Source organism: Chanodichthys erythropterus, chromosome 11, assembly GCF_024489055.1.
Source record: "Chanodichthys erythropterus isolate Z2021 chromosome 11, ASM2448905v1, whole genome shotgun sequence".
Taxonomy (NCBI): Eukaryota; Metazoa; Chordata; class Actinopteri; order Cypriniformes; family Xenocyprididae; genus Chanodichthys; species Chanodichthys erythropterus.
Window position 1 is genome coordinate 40,534,021 of NC_090231.1, and position 21,893 is coordinate 40,555,913.

At 40.4% G+C, this 21,893-nt stretch overlaps 1 protein-coding gene across 5 annotated transcripts in view; it reads right to left on the reverse strand.

The window, feature by feature from the left end:
- Window positions 1-13,139: 13,139 nt before the first annotated feature.
- The window catches only part of LOC137029952 (Fc receptor-like protein 5), a 52,104-nt gene continuing 43,350 nt past the window's right edge, over window positions 13,140-21,893 (reverse strand). For 2 of the 5 annotated variants that reach the window (XM_067399798.1, XM_067399796.1), the window contains exons 15-27: window positions 18,538-18,801; window positions 17,380-17,625; window positions 17,169-17,276; window positions 16,692-16,772; window positions 16,556-16,606; window positions 16,150-16,203; window positions 16,005-16,067; window positions 15,802-15,876; window positions 15,648-15,725; window positions 15,306-15,359; window positions 14,870-14,929; window positions 14,655-14,728; window positions 13,140-14,420 (exon numbers count right to left, since the gene is read on the reverse strand). In XM_067399798.1, coding sequence (XP_067255899.1) covers window positions 14,658-14,728; window positions 14,870-14,929; window positions 15,306-15,359; window positions 15,648-15,725; window positions 15,802-15,876; window positions 16,005-16,067; window positions 16,150-16,203; window positions 16,556-16,606; window positions 16,692-16,772; window positions 17,169-17,276; window positions 17,380-17,625; window positions 18,538-18,801 — 1,205 coding nt within the window. In that variant the 3' untranslated portion in view covers window positions 13,140-14,420; window positions 14,655-14,657. The other 3 variants (XM_067399797.1, XR_010896357.1, XM_067399799.1) reach the window with 3 other exon arrangements.

Genomic DNA, 21,893 nt, shown 5'->3' on the forward strand with positions numbered 1-21,893 from the left:
TTTTTTTTTTTTTTTATGCTGCAATTAATGAAGTGTGAGATTTCTATTTAATAAATAAAAACATAACATTATCTTTGCATAACTTTTCCATGTTTCAATTTGTTAACCTAAGGTCGTAAGGGTTTAAAATGTTAAAAATATTGTGTTTACATTGTAATGACCATATTTTGAACAGTTCATTTCAGGTCACAGGTGTTTTTAGTTTATTTTCTGATTTTCCTGTGCTGTGACTAATCTGACCGACAAAGGGAAAATGCAGTAATGAGTATGAAAAATAGTAGCAATCAAAATTCATTGAAATCTGTACAAGAAAACCATGAGTTAACACTCGTGAGGGCCTGTTCACATATTTGAGATTAACTTCTGGTGCAGGCCAGCGAATCGTGCAGGGGCTTCATGAAGGGGCACTATGGTGGAATAGGGTGCATACTAAGGCGGCATATTTCAGCTGCCATTAAACTTCGTCAGAGGACATTTAAATTTAAAGGGCAGCCTAGGTTTTGTGTCCTTCATTCAGCTCATTCTGAAGGATGCTTCAAGTTTCCTTGACGTCTTTAAATCACCTATCCTTTGCACACATTTCAATTCACCAAAAAATTATTGAAGTCATTGGTGTTATTGACTTCTTTAGTCATTTATTTGATTATTTACAACCATTGGTTTCTTTCCTGTGCTGTAAGATCAAGTGGGTGCAGTGCTTCCCACAGGTTTGAAATATACTTGCGGTGGTAGCCGGGCGAAAAATCCTCCTATTTCCCACGGCACAAAAATGGTCTACTACATGTGACAAACAAATAATATGTGATTTTTAACAGTATTTTTATTTATTGAAATTAATTTTAATTACATAGCATACTATTACATTTAATTACATACTATACATATTGAATTATGAAAAATTACAGCATTTAAATGTTTATCCTTTTCCTATGTTCTCCTTGCTGTCATATAGTTTCTTTCTCAGTGAATGGGACACTGATTTTACTAGTAAAATTTATAAAATGAATAATATATGTGTCAAATAATGTTCTTAGTCTTTTCTACCTATGGGGGAGACTACAATAATTTACTAAGAATTAAATGGAAATCAAATTAAATTCAATTTATTGTGTAACCAAAATACCAGTAATGCCCAAAAGAAAAAGAAAACTTTTAATTACTTTTACTTTTGACTACTTGACTTTTAATTATAAACAAGCCCGAAATACACCGGGACTCTTATTTTGAAATGTCTGTACTACTGCAGGCTGATCCTTCAGATTCTTACAACCGTATAAAACATTTTATATAAAGGCCATGAAGTAGACATTGTAATAATTTATCAACGTGAGTTCATTAGCAATCGCTTGGCATAAATCTGCGCTTTTCACTGATTGAGAATCACTTTGAAGCAGTCTGAACATAGAGTCTGAAGCGCTGTTGCGCGAGCTTGTTAAACGCGCAACAGCGCCGCCTAGTGACTTTGCAAAATGCAGCGCCCGTGGAAATGTCAGCGGGAGTAAACAGTTCTGACGCACACATAACAAGCAGGTACGAAATGACTAGCTATTCGATCGCGGATGGATTCATTATCTTGCGCTGATATAAAAGTATAAGATGATAAAAATAATAAAAGCAAAAATGTGTCTCCAAATATACTTGGGCGGCCCGCCCAGTAAAGTCTATGTGTGGGAAGCACTGGGGTGTATTTTCCATCAGATTTGACAAGGTGATGTACTTTTATGTCTATTTCCATCTTAGCAGATATTATATAAGATCTGCAAAATTTTCTTAGAGGTTTTAAAGGTATCAAAACAACACCTCGTATTTCTGTGTGTCTTGTAAAAACACATAGGGTACAACAGGGCTAAACAGGGCCCCTGACTTTATTCTGTTTTAAACCATTAAATGGCACAAAAATGCAGCTCAGCATTTTTCTTGGAAATTTGGCTGATCCTTGAAATCTGGCCATTTGTGGACAGCAAGTTGATTCTCTGTTAAATTGATCTGATATTTAATGTTTTTAAAAATGTTGTCGATTTATGTAGCAAATGAGAATCTATAAAATTATTGACTATTTTTAGACAAAGGTCTTTTCAGATTTGTTCAAGATAATTAAAGCATTTTTTTTTAAATAGCAGAAGAATAAGTAAAAGAAGACTTTTATTTGGTATATTTGTGGTAAAAGGCACCCCTGCTGTTGGGGCTAAAGTCAAAATAATTAACATGATAATAACTAGTATGGAGGACCAAATTACTCAAAATGAAATAATTAAATAAATAATGAATTACTTTAGCTAATGTATTTTAGTAAAAACTTTGTGCCTTTGCCTCATGCTGGTTTTACCCCGTGTGTGGGGTAAAAGGCCCACCTTGCCACCTCATACATTTATAAGGTTTTTAAACCAACCAACAAACAAACAAACCACTTTTATGATTTATTTTCACACAAAATCTTTTGCACCATTAATGTTAAATAAAAACATATATTTTTTTCTATAAATCATATAGAAGTAGTAAATTTATATATATATATATATATATATATATATATATATATATACACATTCACAAAAAGACAAAAATTTTGAAAAAAAAAAACACTGCCAGAGAAAAACATTTGACTGACTTCCACTGTGACAATTAGCCCCGATGTCCATTAATTTCAAGCATTAATTCAAGCACTAATTTCATTAGTATTAATTCATAAGTATTAATTCTGATTTGTGTTCTCTATTTGAGTATCTCTCTTAAAAAATGGTAAGCAACGTTAACCAGGCAGCTGAGAAAATGGATAAAAAGAGTAACCCAGGAGAAATAAGCAACCAGGTTAAAGAATATGAAGCTTTCCATAGTCTTGTAACCTTCACTAAAATCAGCCAATAAAGGGTTTAATGTTTCCTAACTTAAACATTGTGTCACGTTTTCTATACTGTGTAAAACAAGGAACTCCAACCCTGCTCCTGGAGCTATACCATCTAGCAGAGTACAGATCCAACCCTGATCAAACACACCTGAAGCAGCTAATCAGGTAATTCAGAGCTACTTGAAAATCATAGGCAGGGTTGGATCTGAAGTCTGCAGGAAGGTTGACATCCGGGATCAGGGATGGAGACAACTGGTGTATAACAATCTTTTAAGTGTCTGATTGTTTAGTATATTCTTCTTGAAGCTTGAAATAATGTCCTGATTTAAATGTTTATGGCCCCAGTAAAATCTGCATTATTATGTTGTCACAGCAGAAGTTGGAGACGGTTCCTCTCCTCATCTGCAGGTAATGGATTCTCAGAAAAAAAGAGTTTGAGCTGTTGACTGTGTGTGACCCAGGAGACTGAACCCGTCACAAGTAAATATAAAGCAGTTCTCCATCTTTTCTAATGTACTCCTAATGCACAAGGCTTGATTTGACTGGTTAAATACTGTAAAATTCATATTTCTGTATCAAAACAGGTAAATTGTATGAACAATAGTTCAATATTAATATTTCTTGCAACAGTATGGGACAAAACCCTCTCCCAGCATCAACAGTTCTTCCACACCCAATGGATCTTCTGCTCAAGAGTCTCAGGAGACACAACCTGTCTCTCAATCAGAGGTTATTCTGTCAGGTTAACAAGTATTAAATGCTAATCCATCTTTTCTGCTGTGTATTAAATATTTTAATACTGGATTCTATTTAATAAAGCATTTAAAATGTGCATGATGTGTGATAAAATGCTTGACTAAAACGGAATCATGTCTTTATAGACACTGCCGCTGTTCTAACTTATGTTACCGTTGATCCTGAATGTTGGGTTAAAGTATAGAATTTTGTGTGTTGCTGCAGGTTATGAACCCCAAATCTGGACAAGCACATTATGTAATGGTCTGGGTGTGTTTCCCTGAGCCTTGCATTTTGTGGGGAGAATGACGACTTGGGTAAAGTTGGTTTTATATTCGCACATTCGGACTTCTGATAAATTCAGACTTTCCAATAAATGTGCAATAAATTAATGACTGCGAATTTTAAGCAGCGACGTGATATTGACAACCAACGATTGTCAACTTTTTTCACAGTCGGTCAAAATAGGCAAGTATTGTTTTAATGGCATATTTACTTGTGAATGTCCACTGAATGTCCAATGTAGTGTGATTAACAAGGCTATTGAATATGGATGTCCGAATGTGCGAATATAAAACCAACTTTACAAGTAGAATGACGGAGGTGAATATATGCTGCACCACTCTGTTCTGGTTTGCTTTTCTTTAAACAAAATGCAAGCTTTAACGGAAACCTGTGTCATGTGGATCATTTACAATCCACTATGGGTTACAATATGTATGATATTTTCAAGAAATGATGGCCAGTCTTGGAATCCAATCCACTGAATATACCCAGGCTTCAGAACTGCAGTGGGTCAGTACTTTGTTGGACAGTGAAGAGAAGGCACTGCAAGTCAGTGTTCGTATGCCATGTGTTCCCTACTTCCCTAAAGCATGTGAGAGAAACAAGACAGGTTTGGTTAGTGGGCAGCTTTAAATAAAAAAATTCAGAGGAAAAGCCTGGCAAAATTCATGCTGATCTTTTCAGCAGTGAACCATTTAAATATGTATTTTTATGTCTTGCAAACAAATGTTGATGTGTTCATGAGTTGGATTTAACTGATGCATATGAGTTCCTTGTGACTTTTCTGTCCTGTCTAAAAGAGGAGAGTGAGACTCTGAAGTCGTATTGGCCCACATATACTTGCCCTAAGGCCAGAGTTCAAGTGCACAAGCCTGGCTGCAACAGGTAATGACATAACATATATCCCCATGTGCACATGCTCATTCAAAAGATATGTAGCATTTAAGTGTTTATGCTCATTCTTTTAATTTAGATGTGGTTTCCAGAAAAGTTTTATGTAGGAATCCAACTACCTTTCAATGGTCATCCTCCCTCAAGCTTGTCTAACAGACAGCCTGCAGCAATACTTGAACGTGAGTGTCAGCGCTAAAGTGATTATATATCATGAACAGGAGCATGTCATTTCCATCAACTTCTGATTGTCTGATGAACAGAGGTGTCAAGTAATGAAGTGCAAATTCTTCGTTACAAGTAGAAATTTTGGGTATACTTTACTGGAGTAGCCTTATTATTTTTCAGCCGAATTTTTACTTCTACTCCTTCCATTTTAATGCAATTATCTGAACTTCCTACTCCTTACATTTTAAAAATAGCCTCATTACTCCTATTTCATTTCGGCTTGTTTTCATTCCGGCTTGTCGTCGTTCAAAAAAAAAAAAAAAAAAAAAAAAATGGATTGAGTGAAATTGATTGTGGTTGGATGAGAAGTATAAACGCATACCTACACCCTATTGGTTTGTACGTGATCCATCGCACCTGTACATGACACAAATCACATCACACTCCAACAAGGATGACATAGCCAATGTTGGTAAATAATAAAAAAAGATAATTTCTTAAGTTATTATTTATCCACTACTGGTTCATTTATCAAACGGGTGGGTGCTTTCTCTTTGTCCTCCTCCGCAAATTAAGCTACAGAAAGTAGTTCAGTAGAGAGACATTTGAATAAATTGATGTTTGCGATTGACAATGCGATTGACAATGTTGTGATAAGTAGGCTATACTAACTTTGTAACTCATTACCCCCAACACTTGACAGACATTTTGACATCCGTGTTTGCGTGTACTTGACTTTTCAGGCGCAAGGAGAACTGATCGCCCGTGCGACAGAGAGAGAGAGCGCACGCGAGAGGGCACTTCGGTTGTGTGCCATTCAGAGCGATCTCGCCTTCACAACTAGTTAATTGATAAAGGATTGTAATTGAACTGTAATTTTGTGATACAACGATCTTCAATGATCATTTGGCTGTAAGCTGAAATTAATTTCAACCCGCCACAGCTGAAATCTACCAGCATGGTGTTAATGTCAAGCCCTGATTGTTACTAAGCCTGCCCTGGGTACAGCAATTTTCTTGTCCGTTGCCCTCACAGATTCAGCAAAGCTTGGATGTACATTTACATTCCAATAAAGGTTATTGATGACATGCCTCTGAAGTTTGACTTTGTGCACCATTACAAAACTTATAGGCAACTAGTCATCATATCTTCCGCTCCATGAACACGTTAATGCTCAGTAGTACACATGCATTGTACTAAAATGTGTTCATTTTCAATGGGTATATATGCGGCTGAAACAGGTAGCCTAATGCATCCCAAATTTCAACATTAACATTTTAATATAACATTATATATAACGTCTCGGTTACATAGGTAACCCTCGTTCCCTGAAGGAGGGAACGGAGACGTACGTTGGACAGACCGACGAATAGGAATCTCGCTAGAGAGGCCAATCTACTTCGAGTGTAACTAAACGAGCCAATGCACATTGGCATGCAATCATATGCATCAGCTGCTTGCCTCGCAGCGCGGGTATATAATGAGCAGCAGGTGCGTTGCATCTTCAGGTTTTCGCTGAGGAGCCGAACCCAGCAGGCGGCAGCATCAGCAGGACAACGCCTGTGGCGACGGGACGTACGTCTCCGTTCCCTCCTTCAGGGAACGAGGGTTACCTATGTACCCGAGACGTTCCCATTCAGTCGGTCACGTTCGACGTACGTCGGACAGACCGACGAATAGGAATCCCTACCAAAGCGCCACAGGAGCTGCCCTCTTCCAGCGCTCTGTCGTGAGCCACCTGAACCCCCTTGCCTAAGGACGGTGGGGCTCACGCAGAGAGGGTCGATCACTGTTGTTCCCAAAACCCACTCAGTGTGACAATTGGATAACGCTGGGAAAGCGTAGCCTTACATGCGATAAGGAACGCTGCGGAAGCCATATCCTTCCCTGAAGGAGTTATATGGATAAGTACATATGGACTAACCTTGTAGGTTGTACAACATATGGAATAACTGGGGTGACTCCACTCGGTGAGAGATGGGTTCTCCCAGAGGGAAAGACACGGGCTTCGTTTAGGAGCAGCCGTGGAAAAAGCCATATGGGATCCCCGTAGGGTCACACATATGGCACCCAGCCTAAATCCGGTTCTCAAGGATACAACGGAGTATAGGCCTGGCGCCAGACGCTCCGCCACGTCGGCTGCCGAAGGGTAACCGGAGGACTCAACAGGGTCTGCCCGTAGGGATTCTCTGGAGAATAGAATGCGCATGTAGCGCAGCAAGCCGACACTAAGCCGGGGCCTCTCCGTGCCTCTGACCTGAGGCGAGAACACGGGAGGAGACCGGCTCGACACGAAGGCTATAGTATCTAGCGAACGTTTTAGGTGTCGCCCAGCCCGCAGCTCTACAAATGTCTGTTAGCGAGGCGCCATGAGCCAGCGCCCAGGAGGAAGCCACACCTCTCGTGGAGTGGGCATGCAACCTGAGCGGGCAGGGCACGCCCTGAGCTTGGTAAGCCTCCACTATCCAGTGGGCCATCCTCTGCTTGGAGACAGCCTTTCCCTTCTGCTGGCCTCCGTAACAGACAAAGAGCTGGTCTGAGGTCCTGAAGCTTCGAGTTCTGTCTATGTACAGTCGCAAGGCGCAAACTGGACAGAGCAAAGCAAGGGCTGGGTCTGCCTCCTCCGAGGGCAGCGCTTGCAGGCTCACTACCTGGTCCCTGAAGGGAGTGGTAGGAACCTTGGGCACATAGCCAGGCCGGGGTCTCAGTACCACGTGGCTGTCACCCGGCCCGACCTCTAGGCACGATTCGTCGACCGAAAATGACTGCAGGTCCCCTACCCTCTTGATGGAGGCCAATGCCACCAGCAGCAAAGTCTTCATAGACAGAATCTTTAAGTCTGCTGACAGCAAAGGCTCAAAGGGAGCAATCTGGAGTGCTCTGAGCACCAGAGTAAGGTCCCAAGAGGGTATGGAGGGGGGACGAGGAGGATTTAACCGTCTCGCCCCCCTAAGGAACCTGATGACCAGGTCGTGCTGACCAACAGATTTGCCATCTATGTGGTCGTGGTAAGCGGATATGGCAGCAGTATGGACTTTGAGGGTGGAGAGGGACAGCCTACGCTCCAACCCTTGCTGCAAGAAGGAAAGCACGACTCCGATCGAGCATTTTCGGGGGTCTTCTCGGCGAGAAGAACACCACTCGACGAACAGGTTCCACTTCGAGGCGTAAGCACAGGAGGAGATGGCGGGCGAGTTGCGACATGCGACGGGAGCGTAGACCACCTTGACCAGTACATGCTTGCCCTGAAGCAGGCCTTTGAGGCGGCTCAGAGCAAGGCGTACTGACAGCAACTCGAGGCAATTGATGTGCCAATGCAGATGGGGTCCCGTCCAAACCCCTGAGACTGCATGCCCGTTGTACGTGGCACCCCAGCCGGTGGCAGAAGCATCTGTGAAAACCACAGCATGCCGGGACACTTGTTCTAGGGGCACTCCTGCCCGAAGAAACAAAGGGTCCGACCACAGACTGAAGGTTCGGCGGCACTCCTGAGTGATTGGCACCCGGAACGTGCCGCGTTGCCACGCCCATCTCGGGACTCGGCCGTGAAGCCAGTGCTGAAGCGGTCTCATATGAAGCAGACCGAGTGGTGTTACAGCCGCTGCAGCCGCCATATGCCCCAGGAGCCTCTGAAAGAACTTCAGTGGGACCGCTGTCCTGCCGTTGAACGTATTCAGGCAGTTCAACACCGACCGAGCACATTCCTCTGTGAGGCGTGCTATCTGTTCAACCGAATCAAACTCCATACCGAGAAAAGAGATCCTCTGCACTGGGGCGAGTTTGCTCTTTTCCCAGTTGACCCGAAGCCCCAACTGGCTGAGGTGACTGAGCACCAAATCCCTGTGTTCGCACAACTGATCCCGAGACTGTGCTAGGATGAGCCAGTCGTCTAGATAGTTGAGAATGCGAACACCCTGTTCTCTCATGGGAACAAGGGCTCCCTCCACGACTTTCGTGAAGACGCGGGGAGACAGGGCCAGCCCGAAGGGTAGGACTCTGTACTGATATGCTCGACCTTCGAACGCAAATCTCAGGAATGGCCTGTGTCGCGGAAGAATCGAAACATGGAAGTACGCGTCCTTCAGGTCGATCGCTGCAAACCAATCTCGGGGACGGATGCACTCGAAAATGCGTTTCTGCGTGAGCATTTTGAACGGTAGCTTGTGAAGGCTCAGATTCAAAACTCGCAGGTCCAAGATCGGTCGTAACCCGCCGCTTTTCTTGGGTACAATGAAGTAGGGGCTGTAGAACCCCGACCTCAAATCAGCTGGAGGGACCGGCTCTATCGCGTCCTTCGCCAGTAGGACTGCGATCTCCGCACGCAGAACAGGGGCATCGGCATCTTTCACTGTAGTGAAGAGGATGCCCCTGAACTTGGGGGGGCGCCGGGCGAACTGAATCGCATAGCTGAGCCTGATGGTCCGAAGGAGACGGACTGGGGAGCACTAGCCAGGCTCCCAGAGACCGCGCAAGCGGCACCAAGGGGACCACCGGCGTACCCGCCGCGGGGCAGCGAGGTGGAACGCAGGGACGCGGCCCGGGAGGCTCTCTGTGTGAGGCGGCCCGAAGCGGGGTCACAGTGTGCTGTGCAACACTTACCTGCTTCCACGGGTGGACAGAGGGAGCAGTCGAGGTTTTGCCTACCTGCTGCTCGCTGCTGTCCGCTGGCGACAGAAGAGGTGGATGAGAGTGGTGAGGTTCTAGCCCTCCCACTGCTCTCCGAGCCCTCTTCGGACCTGGAGATAGAGGAAACTGCTCTTTTATTGAAAAAAAAGATGAATCGACGAATCGCCATCGGTGGAGGTGCAGCAGCTGACCGCCTCGGCAGGATGTGACTGATGGCCTCTGACTGCTTTTGTACAGCCGAGAACTGTTGGGCAAAGTTCTCGACCGCGTCGCCAAAAAGGCCGGTCTGGGACACGGGGGAATTAAGAAACCTGACTTTGTCGGTATCCCTCATATCCGCAAGACACAGCCAGAGATGGCGTTCCTGGACCACCATGGTGGACATCGCACGACCCACTGACCGCGCCGTAACCTTCGTCGCTCGAAGCGCGAGGTCCGTCGCGGCATGAAGTTCTTGCAGAACTTGCGGATCGTGACCACCCTCGTGCAGGTCCTTCAGTGCCTTGGCCTGATGGACCTGCAACAACGCCATAGCGTGTAAGGCGGAAGCGGCTTCCCCACAGGCCTGATAAGCCTTGCCGGTAAGATCCGACGAGTACTTACAGGCCCGGGAAGGGAGAGACGGCTCTCCCCGCCAGGTGGAGTTAGGGCACAGTTGCATAGCAACGGCCCGTTCCACAGGGGGTATGCACGTATAACCCTTAGCCGCTCCACCATCAAGGGTGGTGAGGGAGGAGGACCCACCGACACTGCTTCGGGCAGTAAAAGGTGCCGTCCACGTGCCAGTGAGCTCTTCATGCACCTCCGGGAAGAAAGGCACTGGGGTGGGGGGCTGAGAACCAGCCCTTGCCACCCCGAGATACCAATCATCCAACCTCGAGGGCTCGGGACACGGTGGAGGGTTCCACACTAGCCCGACCCTGTTGGCGGCCCGGGAAAGCATAGCCATCATTTCCGGGTCTGAATCGGGCACAGTCGTCACTCCCGAGGGAGGCAGCTGCGCCAAATCGTCATCCCCAGAAGCGTCAGGCTCACCCTCCGATGCAGCGATCGACATCCGGTCATCTTGGGGAGCTCCAAAAGGATACGGATGGTACACACCTCTGGGGTGGTCCACCGCGTTCCCCCGGCAGCTCTACTGGCTGCGGAGCGCAAGAGGGGTGAGGGTTCCTAGGGGGTTGGTTCCCCGAAGGAAACGCGCTCACCAGCCCCGCCGCCCGAAGCAACCCTCTGAGGAGGATTGGAACGAGGCGTCGGGACCGGGACTTCACCCCTTTGCAGAAAGTGGAGTCTCGACCGCAGCTCCGTGACTCGTCAACAAACGCCGCCTCAGCGTGCCTTAAGCCCAAGCATGCGATACAGCGCTGGTGACCATCCCGAGGCGCCAGGTAACGACCGCATCCAGAAACACACAAGTAGAACGACATCTTTAAAAAGACGCGAACTACTCGTGTAAGCTCTTTCAAGGACTGCTCTTTTAGGTGCTGAAGCACGCAGGGGAAAAGCCGCTGCAGCACAGACAGGGAAATGTGCAGCCTGTCGTGTGCACTCTCCTTGAAGGCGCTCTCTTACCAGCTGTAATAACAGCTTTTTAGCGCTCTAGGCGCACCGTTTCACCAGCCGTGAGAACGGCCTTCACGCTGATTACAGCTTTTGCTCAAAATAAAAAGGCAAAGAAAAACAAAGGAGAAATCGGCCCCGCTGCTGCGCTGTCCGCCTGCACCGCAACCAAGAGACGTCTCGAAGAGCAGACTTCACACTCGTGCTTTCAGTAGCTATCTTCTTCAGTGTTGCAGAAGGTTTGGCTCCAAAGCGAAAAGCTGAAGATGCAACGCACCTGCTGCTCATTATATACCCGCGCTGCGAGGCAAGCAGCTGATGCATATGATTGCATGCCAATGTGCATTGGCTCGTTTAGTTACACTCGAAGTAGATTGGCCTCTCTAGCGAGATTCCTATTCGACTGAATGGGAACATTATAGTCATTATGGCCTTTAGAATTTTTTTTTTTTTTTTTTTTTTGAGGAGGTGGGGTAGTGCACAATAGGCCCCTGTGGTGCGGCCAAAGCTTTTGTCTTTAATGCCTTTTTTTATTTATTTTTTCCCCTTTCATTACTTTTACACTTTTTTTACACAAGTAGTTTTGAAACCAGTACTTTTACACTTTTTTTTTTTTTTTTTTTTTTTTACTTGAGTAAAAAGCTTGAGTTGATACTTCAACTTCTACAGAAGTCCTTTTAAACCCTATCTATACTTCTACCTGAGTAATGAATGTGAATACTTCTGACACCAGTGCTGATGAAAGCCTTGGAGATTCTTGATGATTTTACATTTTCTTTCATATGGCTGCTGTTAATCAAACATGGAATGGCCATTTAGAGAACAGCCACTGTTCATTATGTGAATGGATGTGTTTACATGCACAATTTTTATAGTGATCACTGCAAAATGTTTGATTGTGTTTTGATGTCAAGTTTTTTTCATTGTTGTGTATTATAATTGAACCATGTTTGGTAGTGTTTTGTTGTGCATGTCTGTGTACACTGTTTAGATTTGTGCAAGGTTTTTTGCTTTGTTTCTCCTTGATCTTTTATCCTGTTTTTAAGTTCTTTTCCTGTTTTTAATGTGTTGTCAAATACACCTTTAAGGAGTATCTTATTAAGAGAGCCACACTGTTCTATTCATAAGGAGTTATTCACTCCTTAATGCTTCTTTGATATGTATGAGACAATACATAAATTTAGCTTTCCTTTGTTTTAAATTGGCTTAAAGCCCTAGACTTTGCTATATAAAAGTTACAGCGAGCTCAAACTTTGACTTTGAGTGAATGGCACTTCTTGTGTTTGTGTCATTCTTGGTACCCGGTACCGGTGCTCTACTCTGCTCTGCATTATATTTATTAAGTATTGGAGGACCATAATTTTATCTAACAGTGTGGAAATTGTATTGCTGACTATTTACAAATGTAGCTAATGGCATTACAGTGTTATTTAAAGGACTTAACATGGAGAGAGATGTAACAGCCTTTACCCAACTTCTCTAAAATTCCACTGTTTAGTGGTTGTGTTCTTCAAAGATTGTAGCTAGAAGACTCTGAATTACTCTACAAGACAGCTTCAGGATGAAATTTCCATTTGAAGCCATTTGTTTTGTGGTAAGACCTTGTTGTAAATTTTCAGTTGTCTCATTCGTTCTTTCATTGACCATTTCCAGCCAGTACCAAAGTTATACTAAAGTTAGAAACCCCCATGCTCTGTTTTCTCCCACATCACTTGGTTGTTTTGAGTCAAACTTGCATCTAACACCACATTTGTGTTCAAGATATTCCTTTATATCGGTTCATGCATTTCATGGGAAGTGAACCCATGATCATCATCATAAATTAGTCATTTTAAAAAATAAACATTTAATGTTACAGTATTTATTGTAAACCAGATGATTTAAAAGAATCGGTTCAAAAGATTGTCGAAACGTGATGTTTTCCTATCTAATTTTGGCCGAAACAGAAGTAAAACACACCTTTATTCAAGGACATGAATTTATTGCATGCCTTTAAGTTGAATTTACAAAACTGTTTTCTGAAACAACCACAACATGAAACAACAATGAAATAAAATCACACTTATCTGTCTAGTCTCTTTAAAATAACGAGGAACTTTCTGAAATAAAGTCTGATCACTGACAGCAACATAGTGTCGGCCCAGATCTGGCCCACATCTGGTTCGAGTGTAATCCACATGTACCAGATGAGGGCTGTATCTAGGCCACACTATGTTGCTGTCTCACACACATAAAAATAACACGGCAGACACATTAGCCTAATGCGGTGTCATACAACTGCATGACCAGCAACACTATAATGTGTGTCTTCACTGATAACAATGCATTCATTTCATTTCCTTTCTCATACTATGGTGATATGAAATAATCAAAATATCATAAAACATTTAATTCATAATTCATTCCTCTACCTGAAGACCTGACCAAGATCAACCAATTCATTTTTTGAAATGTTGTGGGGTTGTTCATGCGCTAGCCTAAAAAACAGCTTAATTTAGCAAAACAATCATTTCAGAAACATGCGAGTTACAGGCTTATGTTTTTTTCCTTTTGTGTATTATAATAAAGGCTTTGTGAAACTGCAGCTTTTCCAGTTTTTAAAATGACACTCCTTCCTACACCAACTACGAACACATTTTCGATTATGAATGAAAGATGATTGAACCAGAGTACGTCACGTCGCCCGACCAAAAAACTAATCTGATTGGTTCAATCGTTCTGTCGTTACTTTTGTTCATAAGAACAACAATCTAATAACATTTTTAACATTTTAAACCCTTGTGACCTTAGATTAACAAATGTGAAAAACTCATGCAAAAAAAATCATGTTTATGTCTTTATCAAATAGAAATCTCACACTTCATTAACTGCAGCAAAAACATGTATGAAAAAAAATGAAAGAAAGAAAACAGTATAGGCTTATATGATATAAGAAAAAGTATCCTGTCTTGGCAAAAACAGGCTCTAGTTGTAAAGACAGGTAACATATTAAACAAATGCTCACTAGAAAATGTTTTACTATATATTATACATGGATATATTTGTGTACAGATAATAAATTGTCTGATGAAGAGCCATTGGGCTTGAAATGTCACCTGTGGTGAGAACATAAAATACATATTTTTTCTATTTTTGGAGCTGTGGTGTGCCAACTTTTCCTTCCTTTTTTTTTTTTTTTTTTTTTTTTTTATTAACATAATTCAGTATACAGTGCAATTCTCTTTCATTCAAGCATGTACATAAGCATTTGACTCTTCATTCATTTGACTCTGATTCATTGGCGTCTGTTCTCTTTGTTGATCTCAGGGACCTTTAAAAAGAGAATACACTTTGATGAATTATTCAGATAATGTGGATAATGCAAACCTCTAATTTGACCTCATGCAGTTGATGATTTACAGTTTTAAGATCATAATGAACCTCTGATCCTCACAAATAACTGAACTGAATCACTTAAAGCAGATTTACATTCTACATGAAAGTGCAAATTGTGACCTAATTTTCAGTTATTATAAAATCATTGTACAGTTGTAACAATTCTTACATTTTATTTGTTTTTGTGACCTTTCTTCTTAAAAACTTGAGCATAAGTTGCATCACCTACTTCAGTATCAGCACCTGAAAAACATATATATATATTTTTTTTTTACATTTTCTCAATGAGCCACATGACTTTCTGAATCATTCTGATCTGTTGATGTATTGTTAACATCAAAACAACCTTAACAGTGATGATGTTTGACTTTGTGTTTCTCTCACCTTTATTTGTGTTGTGCTTCAATTCAGAGTATAACGTGTCTCCAGACTCACTGCTCTTCCCTGATAGTAAACAACAGAACAGAAACAGAGCGAAGAAACATAATGCTATACATCTGCAACTACACTAATAACTGATAATCCATGATATTATGAAGAGGAAAAAAGAACCTCTCAAATCACAATTAAACCACAGAAGTAATAGTATATTGATTAAAATTGTTAATATAATTTTCATAATTAAGATCCGCTGGTGTGTATAGATCTTATTTTAGACTTTATTTTAATTCATGATAGCAGGTTCTGTTTATTAAAGAATAATATATATATATATATATATATATATATATCATTTATTTATTTTTTTTTTACAGATTTTACATTTTATTTTCACATGATCTGTAACCTGATATATATTTCAGAGCATCTCTTTATTTACCTCTGTATTTCTCCTTAGATTTCATTTCAATCAAAACATCAGCAAGTCCAGCGCCTGTCATAGGAAAAACAGCAGCTTGATTACCTGACTCTCAGTACAGGTCTGTTTTGATCATCTCTGATATTAATTTTTAAAAGCTCTGTTTCATTAGTTTCAGTAAACACAGAAAGATGTGATTGTTGTGGCTGTTGTTACATTTTCAAACTGAAGTTGGCTTTATCAGTTCTGTTTATGACTGTAAAAAGGTTTCCTTATATTATAGAAGCATTATATATTATATCTAGTTAAATGTAACGATTCATTCGGACAGTTGTGTTTAGATGCAGTTTAATGTGTGTTTACCTTTGCCCTTGCTTTTCTTTCTGTCCTGTATATTGATCTGTGCATAAGTCAAATCACTAGGTCCTGCAGTATTAATATCTAATACAGAACAAAAAAAATCAATCTGATTATCCAGAACATGCTCAGAAATACTTCAGGAAAAACAGGATCTCACCTTTGCTTTTGAACTTCTTTACTTTTGTTCCAACTTCTGAGTACATCACATTATTTGACTCTGCCGTGGTATCATCTGGAAAAATGAGTAAATTCCTAAAAATATCTATTCATATTTTATGCAATCTAAATACAGACACTATCAATGTCATTGGTTAATGACTGATGACTTTATTGTCCAGGTGTAGTGAAGCGGGTTTTAACCTTTATCCACAGGTATGTTTTTCTTAACAGTGACCTCTGAATATGTGACGTCTTCCAGTGGCTCTAAAACAAACAAGTCAAGCCAACATGAATGATATTCGCTGATTTTAAATGATAAGTGTTTATATAAAGTTTAAGACTCCACCTTTGTCTCTCTTATTCAGTGGAGTCGCGTCATCATAAATGTGATCAGAACCTGCTGGACAGCAAACAGGCATTTTGAGGACAAAAGGTAAAAAGCAGTCGAACAGAAATATACACATAAAGCTTAAAGGGATAGTTCAGAATGATATTTTGAATAAGATTGGGTTCCAAACAACATTGGACCACTTTGCATGGAAAACACAGAAATTTTTCCAAATATCTTCTTTTGTGTTCCACAGCATAAAGAAAGTCATACAGGGTTGTAATGACATGAGAGTGAGTAAATGTCAACAGAATCCTTTTTGTGTGTGTGTGTGTGTGTGTGTGTGTGTGTGTGTGTGTGTGTGAATGAATTATCCCTTTAAATCACTTTTTACTGAGTTTTATAATAAGGTTTAAGGCTCAACCTTTATCTCTCTTATGCATTGGAGTCACGTCATCATAAATATGATCAGAACCTGCAGGACAACAAACAGGCATTTGAAGAAAAAAAAGTTTATTTTATTTATTTATTGAGGTATATGATTTGTTATTGAGTCTGACCAGGCTGCAGAGGTGAGTTTTCCATATGAGATTCTCCAGATTGAGTTGGGACTGAAGTCTGTTGAGCATTACGGTGCTGATCTAATAGAGACAAATATCATTATGTTGACTTTAACAGTATTTTCACTCACATATTTTCTGGATTACAAGCATTAAATGTTCATTTTATTAATAAACATGCAGTGATTTCATGAGTTTGTGTGCCCATATAATCTTAGTGTAAGTGGTAAACAGATTTAGCTTGCTGTCTGCTATAGAGGGGCTGAGAGAGGATATTCTCCTCAAGCCCCGATTGCCCCCCATTACATAGGCAAAAATATAAAAGAAGGGGAGGAGGAGGGATACCGAAAGAATTTGTCTCATTGGTATTAATTAGAAGATTAGATGGGTGTACTCCTCCTGAAATTGTTTAATAAGTTCACTTGTTGCTGTTCATGTGGTTTAGTCATTCATAACATGTCATGAACTGCTCGACACCTTTGTTGTTTTTGTGTCTCCACAGCAGAACCAGTGAAATGAGGAACAACAAGAAAAAACTCAATCCTACAGAAACACCAATGACCAGAAGAGATGATGATTGAGGAGCTGTTGAGGAGAATGTGACAAACACACAGATCTATTAGTGAGTGAAAAATATGATACTGTATGATAATGATAAAGTATATAAAATCACTGATTCTTCAGAGACCTCTGACTGAGATCCAGCTGTGGAGTGACTGTCCTCTCTCTGTTTTACAGTAGTAGAAACCCTCATGTGACTTTGAGACAGTAGTGATGTTCATCTCTCCTGTCGTCTGATTCTGGACCAGTGATCCGTCTTTATAGAAATCAGCGCTGAGGATCGAGGAGTTTGTAGATCGATGTGAACAGCGTAGAGTCAGAGTCTCTCCCTCAATCACAGGATCAACAGAACTCACCAGAATCACTTCACCATCTACTAACACAAGAAATGTGTGCTTAATACTGAAAATAGTAAGAATAGAAAAATACTGATATTTTGAATTGTACTTTTATACTAGTGTTGTATTCCAAGCTGATCTATTTTAGGAGCTGATGATTGTTTTGTATAAAATATTAATTATTATGAATTATTATTATTATTTTTTTTTTTTAAAGCATGAGGGTCCATTAGGGATCATATTAATGAGACTGTACAAATTAATACGTTTGCCAAAATGCAAAATAGTTACAATTTTCCATGATAGTTTGTTAGATGTGTATCAGATTTTTAACAACCGGAGGAATCGGAAAAAACAGCTGGTGTTTGTTTGTGGCGCTCGGTGGCTGTCTGTCTAGAACTCTGCATTGCCTTAATGAACAACACAATGACGTGTGATGTCTGGTATGGAAATTCATATGTTGACAGGCAGGTTGATGGACTGAATGCAAAGTCTGTGATCAGCTGTACAGAAGCCAATAAGTGGAAAATGTGTGTAGACTGTAATTAGAATTCAGGATCCTGGTTTATATGGCCTAAACTACTATGTACTTACATCAAAAAATAAGTACCATGTACTGTAAAACACTTTTGCTGCTATTGAGGTGGGACATGGGTTAGGGACAGGTTTGGTGTTAAGGGTAGGTTTAAAGGGTGTAAGGGATGGGTCAACAATTTAATTACAAATGTAATTACATAAATTAATAACAGATGTAATTACATGCAGGCATTTTTAAAAATATAAGTACAATATAAAAAAAATGTATATACAAAATAAGTGCATTGTAATTAATAATTAATGCAAATTAATAATTTAAATGTAAGTACATAGTTAAGGCCACCTAATAAAGTGGGACTGAATTTAGATCATTACATTGTGTAGATGATGTGACTAGAAACAGGACTCACCATGTACAGTGATGTTTCGAGGATGATGTTTCTCTCCAGATTCAGACTGACACCAGTACACTCCAGTGTCAGATGTGCTGAGAGACTCGATTACACATGCAGACCCTGTTTGTGTTGAACAAGTTTTTGTGTCTTTGTCTGTGTATCTTCTCACTGTCCATCCAGCAGAGTTACTCTGATCCTCACAGCTCAGGGAGAGAGAGTGAGATGAGAAGTGTTGACTTCTGCTGGGATTGATGACCAGAGACACTGAAGAAGAAACACCTGAAAAGAGGAAATTCTCATTCAAAACTGACAGCACACGTGTGTTTGTGTAATAAAATAATCTCTAACTGGTAATGACGTACAATTAAGTTGAATCTAAGCAGAAGTGATAGTCTGAGAGACTGTCTTGTGAATCTGTTAAAGGGTTAGTTCACCCAAAAATGAAATTTCTGTCATTACTCACCGTCATGTCATTCCAAACACATAAGACCTTCATTCATCTTCAGAACACAAATTACCATTTAACATCAGTTGGAAGCTACAAGTGTTGAATCACAGATCTCTTGACCTTATTCAGCTCAATTTAATCATTTACATAAGCAGGACATAAGCAGACGTGTATGTCCTTACAAATGATAAACACAATAAAGTGATTCATCGTAAGCAAAGAGCTTAGAACCCAAGAGGCGACACTTCGATACTTCTTTGCTAATAGTCACTAGAAGGCGCTCCGGTAGCCTGGCCGCCATTATGGGGGTGAAAATACTAACTGGACCATAGAATCGTTCACATCTTACGCACCCAAAATCTGTGAATTTCACTGCCAAATCAGAAGCGCAATAGAACAGTTTTTTTTAAGTTAAGTCACCAGTAAATTGTATGGCTCCTACAGTAAATGTTGTATTGTCTTATATATGTTTTATTACCAGTTGTGGAATCCAACCAATCCTCCATCTGAGGTAACATAGTTAGTATTTCCATTTCATGCAAACTTTACAAATTTATTAATAGTAAATTAATAATTAATACATTTCAAATAATAATGTTTGCAGCGAACAATATATTTCAGACCTAGTGGAGTAATAGTAATAATATATAGGTCTGAATTGAAATAGGCTATATTGTACGTTTTAATGGATCATGCTACAAACATAATACATGATGCATTGCTGTGTCCGTTATCCCATAATTCACACTTTTGTACACTTTTGCTTCAACGGACATTAGACAACACTGCAAAATCAAGCTGTTATATTCATATATGTATTGTCCAACATTCCCAATTTTTCTAATGCATGTGCTTAATTTAATTTCATATGTTGGAAACAATTCAGTGTTTATAAGCCTTTTAAAGAATTTTAACCCAAACTGATTGGGTTTCTAGAAAGCAAAGGTTTTGTGAAGATTTAAACACAAAGTGTGTAAAAAACTGTTAAAAGGATTTGATGATCACTAGTTATAGTATTTTATTCTGTGTTGTCATCATTCAGGTTGGATTTCAGCTTTAATGTACATTTTGTTTTATCAAAGCAGCTGATATTGCCATAGAAACTAGTGGGCTGACGACTTGCTTTCACCCCAAAATGGCGGAAACGCAGGGCCGCTGCTGGGTGCCGGTGCTGCAATGGAACGCTCTTGTTAGTGTATATTCTTTGTCGTAAGCACAAAACATTATTTTGCACTAAAGTTTAAAATAATACAGGCCTTATTATATGAGTGTATATTTGATATTGCTTCTGATCTGGGGCCCGTTCTTCATACATGGATTACTCAGTTATTTCGATTTTACTGTTGATAAAAAAAAAAAATTGATCCAGGATTGTTAGGTCTTTATAAACTCATCCTGGAGTTGCTGTCGTAGTAACAAATCCATATGCTCAAACCTGCACATGAGCATCTTGTTTCATGTAAACAGGATTAGATTGCATCTTTTTAAGCAGAGGCGATACGTAAAGTGTATCCCAGCCACTGCTACTTTCTTACCAGAGTACCCTGTTGAACCAGGGATAATAGTAACTTAAATAATAATAATAATCATTTACAAATTAATTTAAAAATAATATTATAATGTTGTGTAGTCTGTCATAATATAGACAGCCAGTTTTACACACTAAGAGATCTATTTGTGAGGGAATAATTACCTAATAATTTTACTGCATGTTCATGTTACACACATGACGCTGTGAATTAATTTGAACTGCTATTATAGCATAGGAGATACAGTTAAAGGATTAGTCCACTTTTAAATACACTTTTCCTGATAAATTTACTCACCCCCATGTCATCCAAGATGTTCATGTCTTTCTTTCGTCAGTCAAAAAGAAATGAAGGTTTTTGATGAAAACATTCCAGGATTATTCTCCATACAGTGGATTTCAATGTCTACCAACAGGTTGAAGGTCCAAATTACAGTTTCAGTGCAGCTTCAAGTGCTTTAAATGATACCAGATGAGTAATAAGGGTCTTATCTAGCGAAACGATCAGTCATTTTCGGAAAAAATATAACTGTTTATGCTTTATTTCAAAATATCGCCTTGAACGTGCTTTCCACTTCCGCAATCTTCAAAAAGCTTACGCTGAATTAGGGATGGGCATATCGATATTAAGTATCGATATATCGATACTGACGTTGAGTATCGAAAGTATCGATACTCAAATCAAAATATTGATACTAAGGTGTGTTTTTTTAACCAATGATTTTGTTTAACAATAAATTTAATGCATACAATATACATTGAACTGGAGAAATAACCGATGTTAGCGAATAATTGTGTAGCAGAACTATTTTCCTGCTCATCTGAACACACAAAATGCTGCAAGTCAGAACCAATCAATCACAGAAAGTGTTCGCTCACTGCCGACAGTACATTCAAACTGCTGCATGCATTTAATATTGTAAGAAACCATTGATGCTTTTGGGAAACGCAGCCCTGAACAATGCTTAACAGCAGACATAACATAATATTGTTGGCAGGGGCAGTTTCTTCATTAGGGCAATTGGGCGACGCACCACCAAAAGTGAGAAAGGGATGGATTTTTTCAATCACATTCAACCACAGAGTTACGCTAGCTGTCACTGCTAGGCTGTTTGTTCTGCCTCTGGATGTAGTCCAATCAGCGTCGAGTCACGCTCTGTGGAGTACCGCCTCTTTTTGGGCATTTCGGTCTGGCGGAGATTTGCCCCGACTGCTCCCATAGACTTCCATTCAAAGAACTTTTTTTTCGAACTGCAGGCACTGCAATGCAATCTCTATGGGTTCCGGGAGGGCTCGCACTAACGTGCTTTCGTCATCATACGTAACCTTAACTTGTGCAGCGATTGGTGGAAACGAACATACCTCTATTATTTATTTATTTTTTTTAAGCTGAAG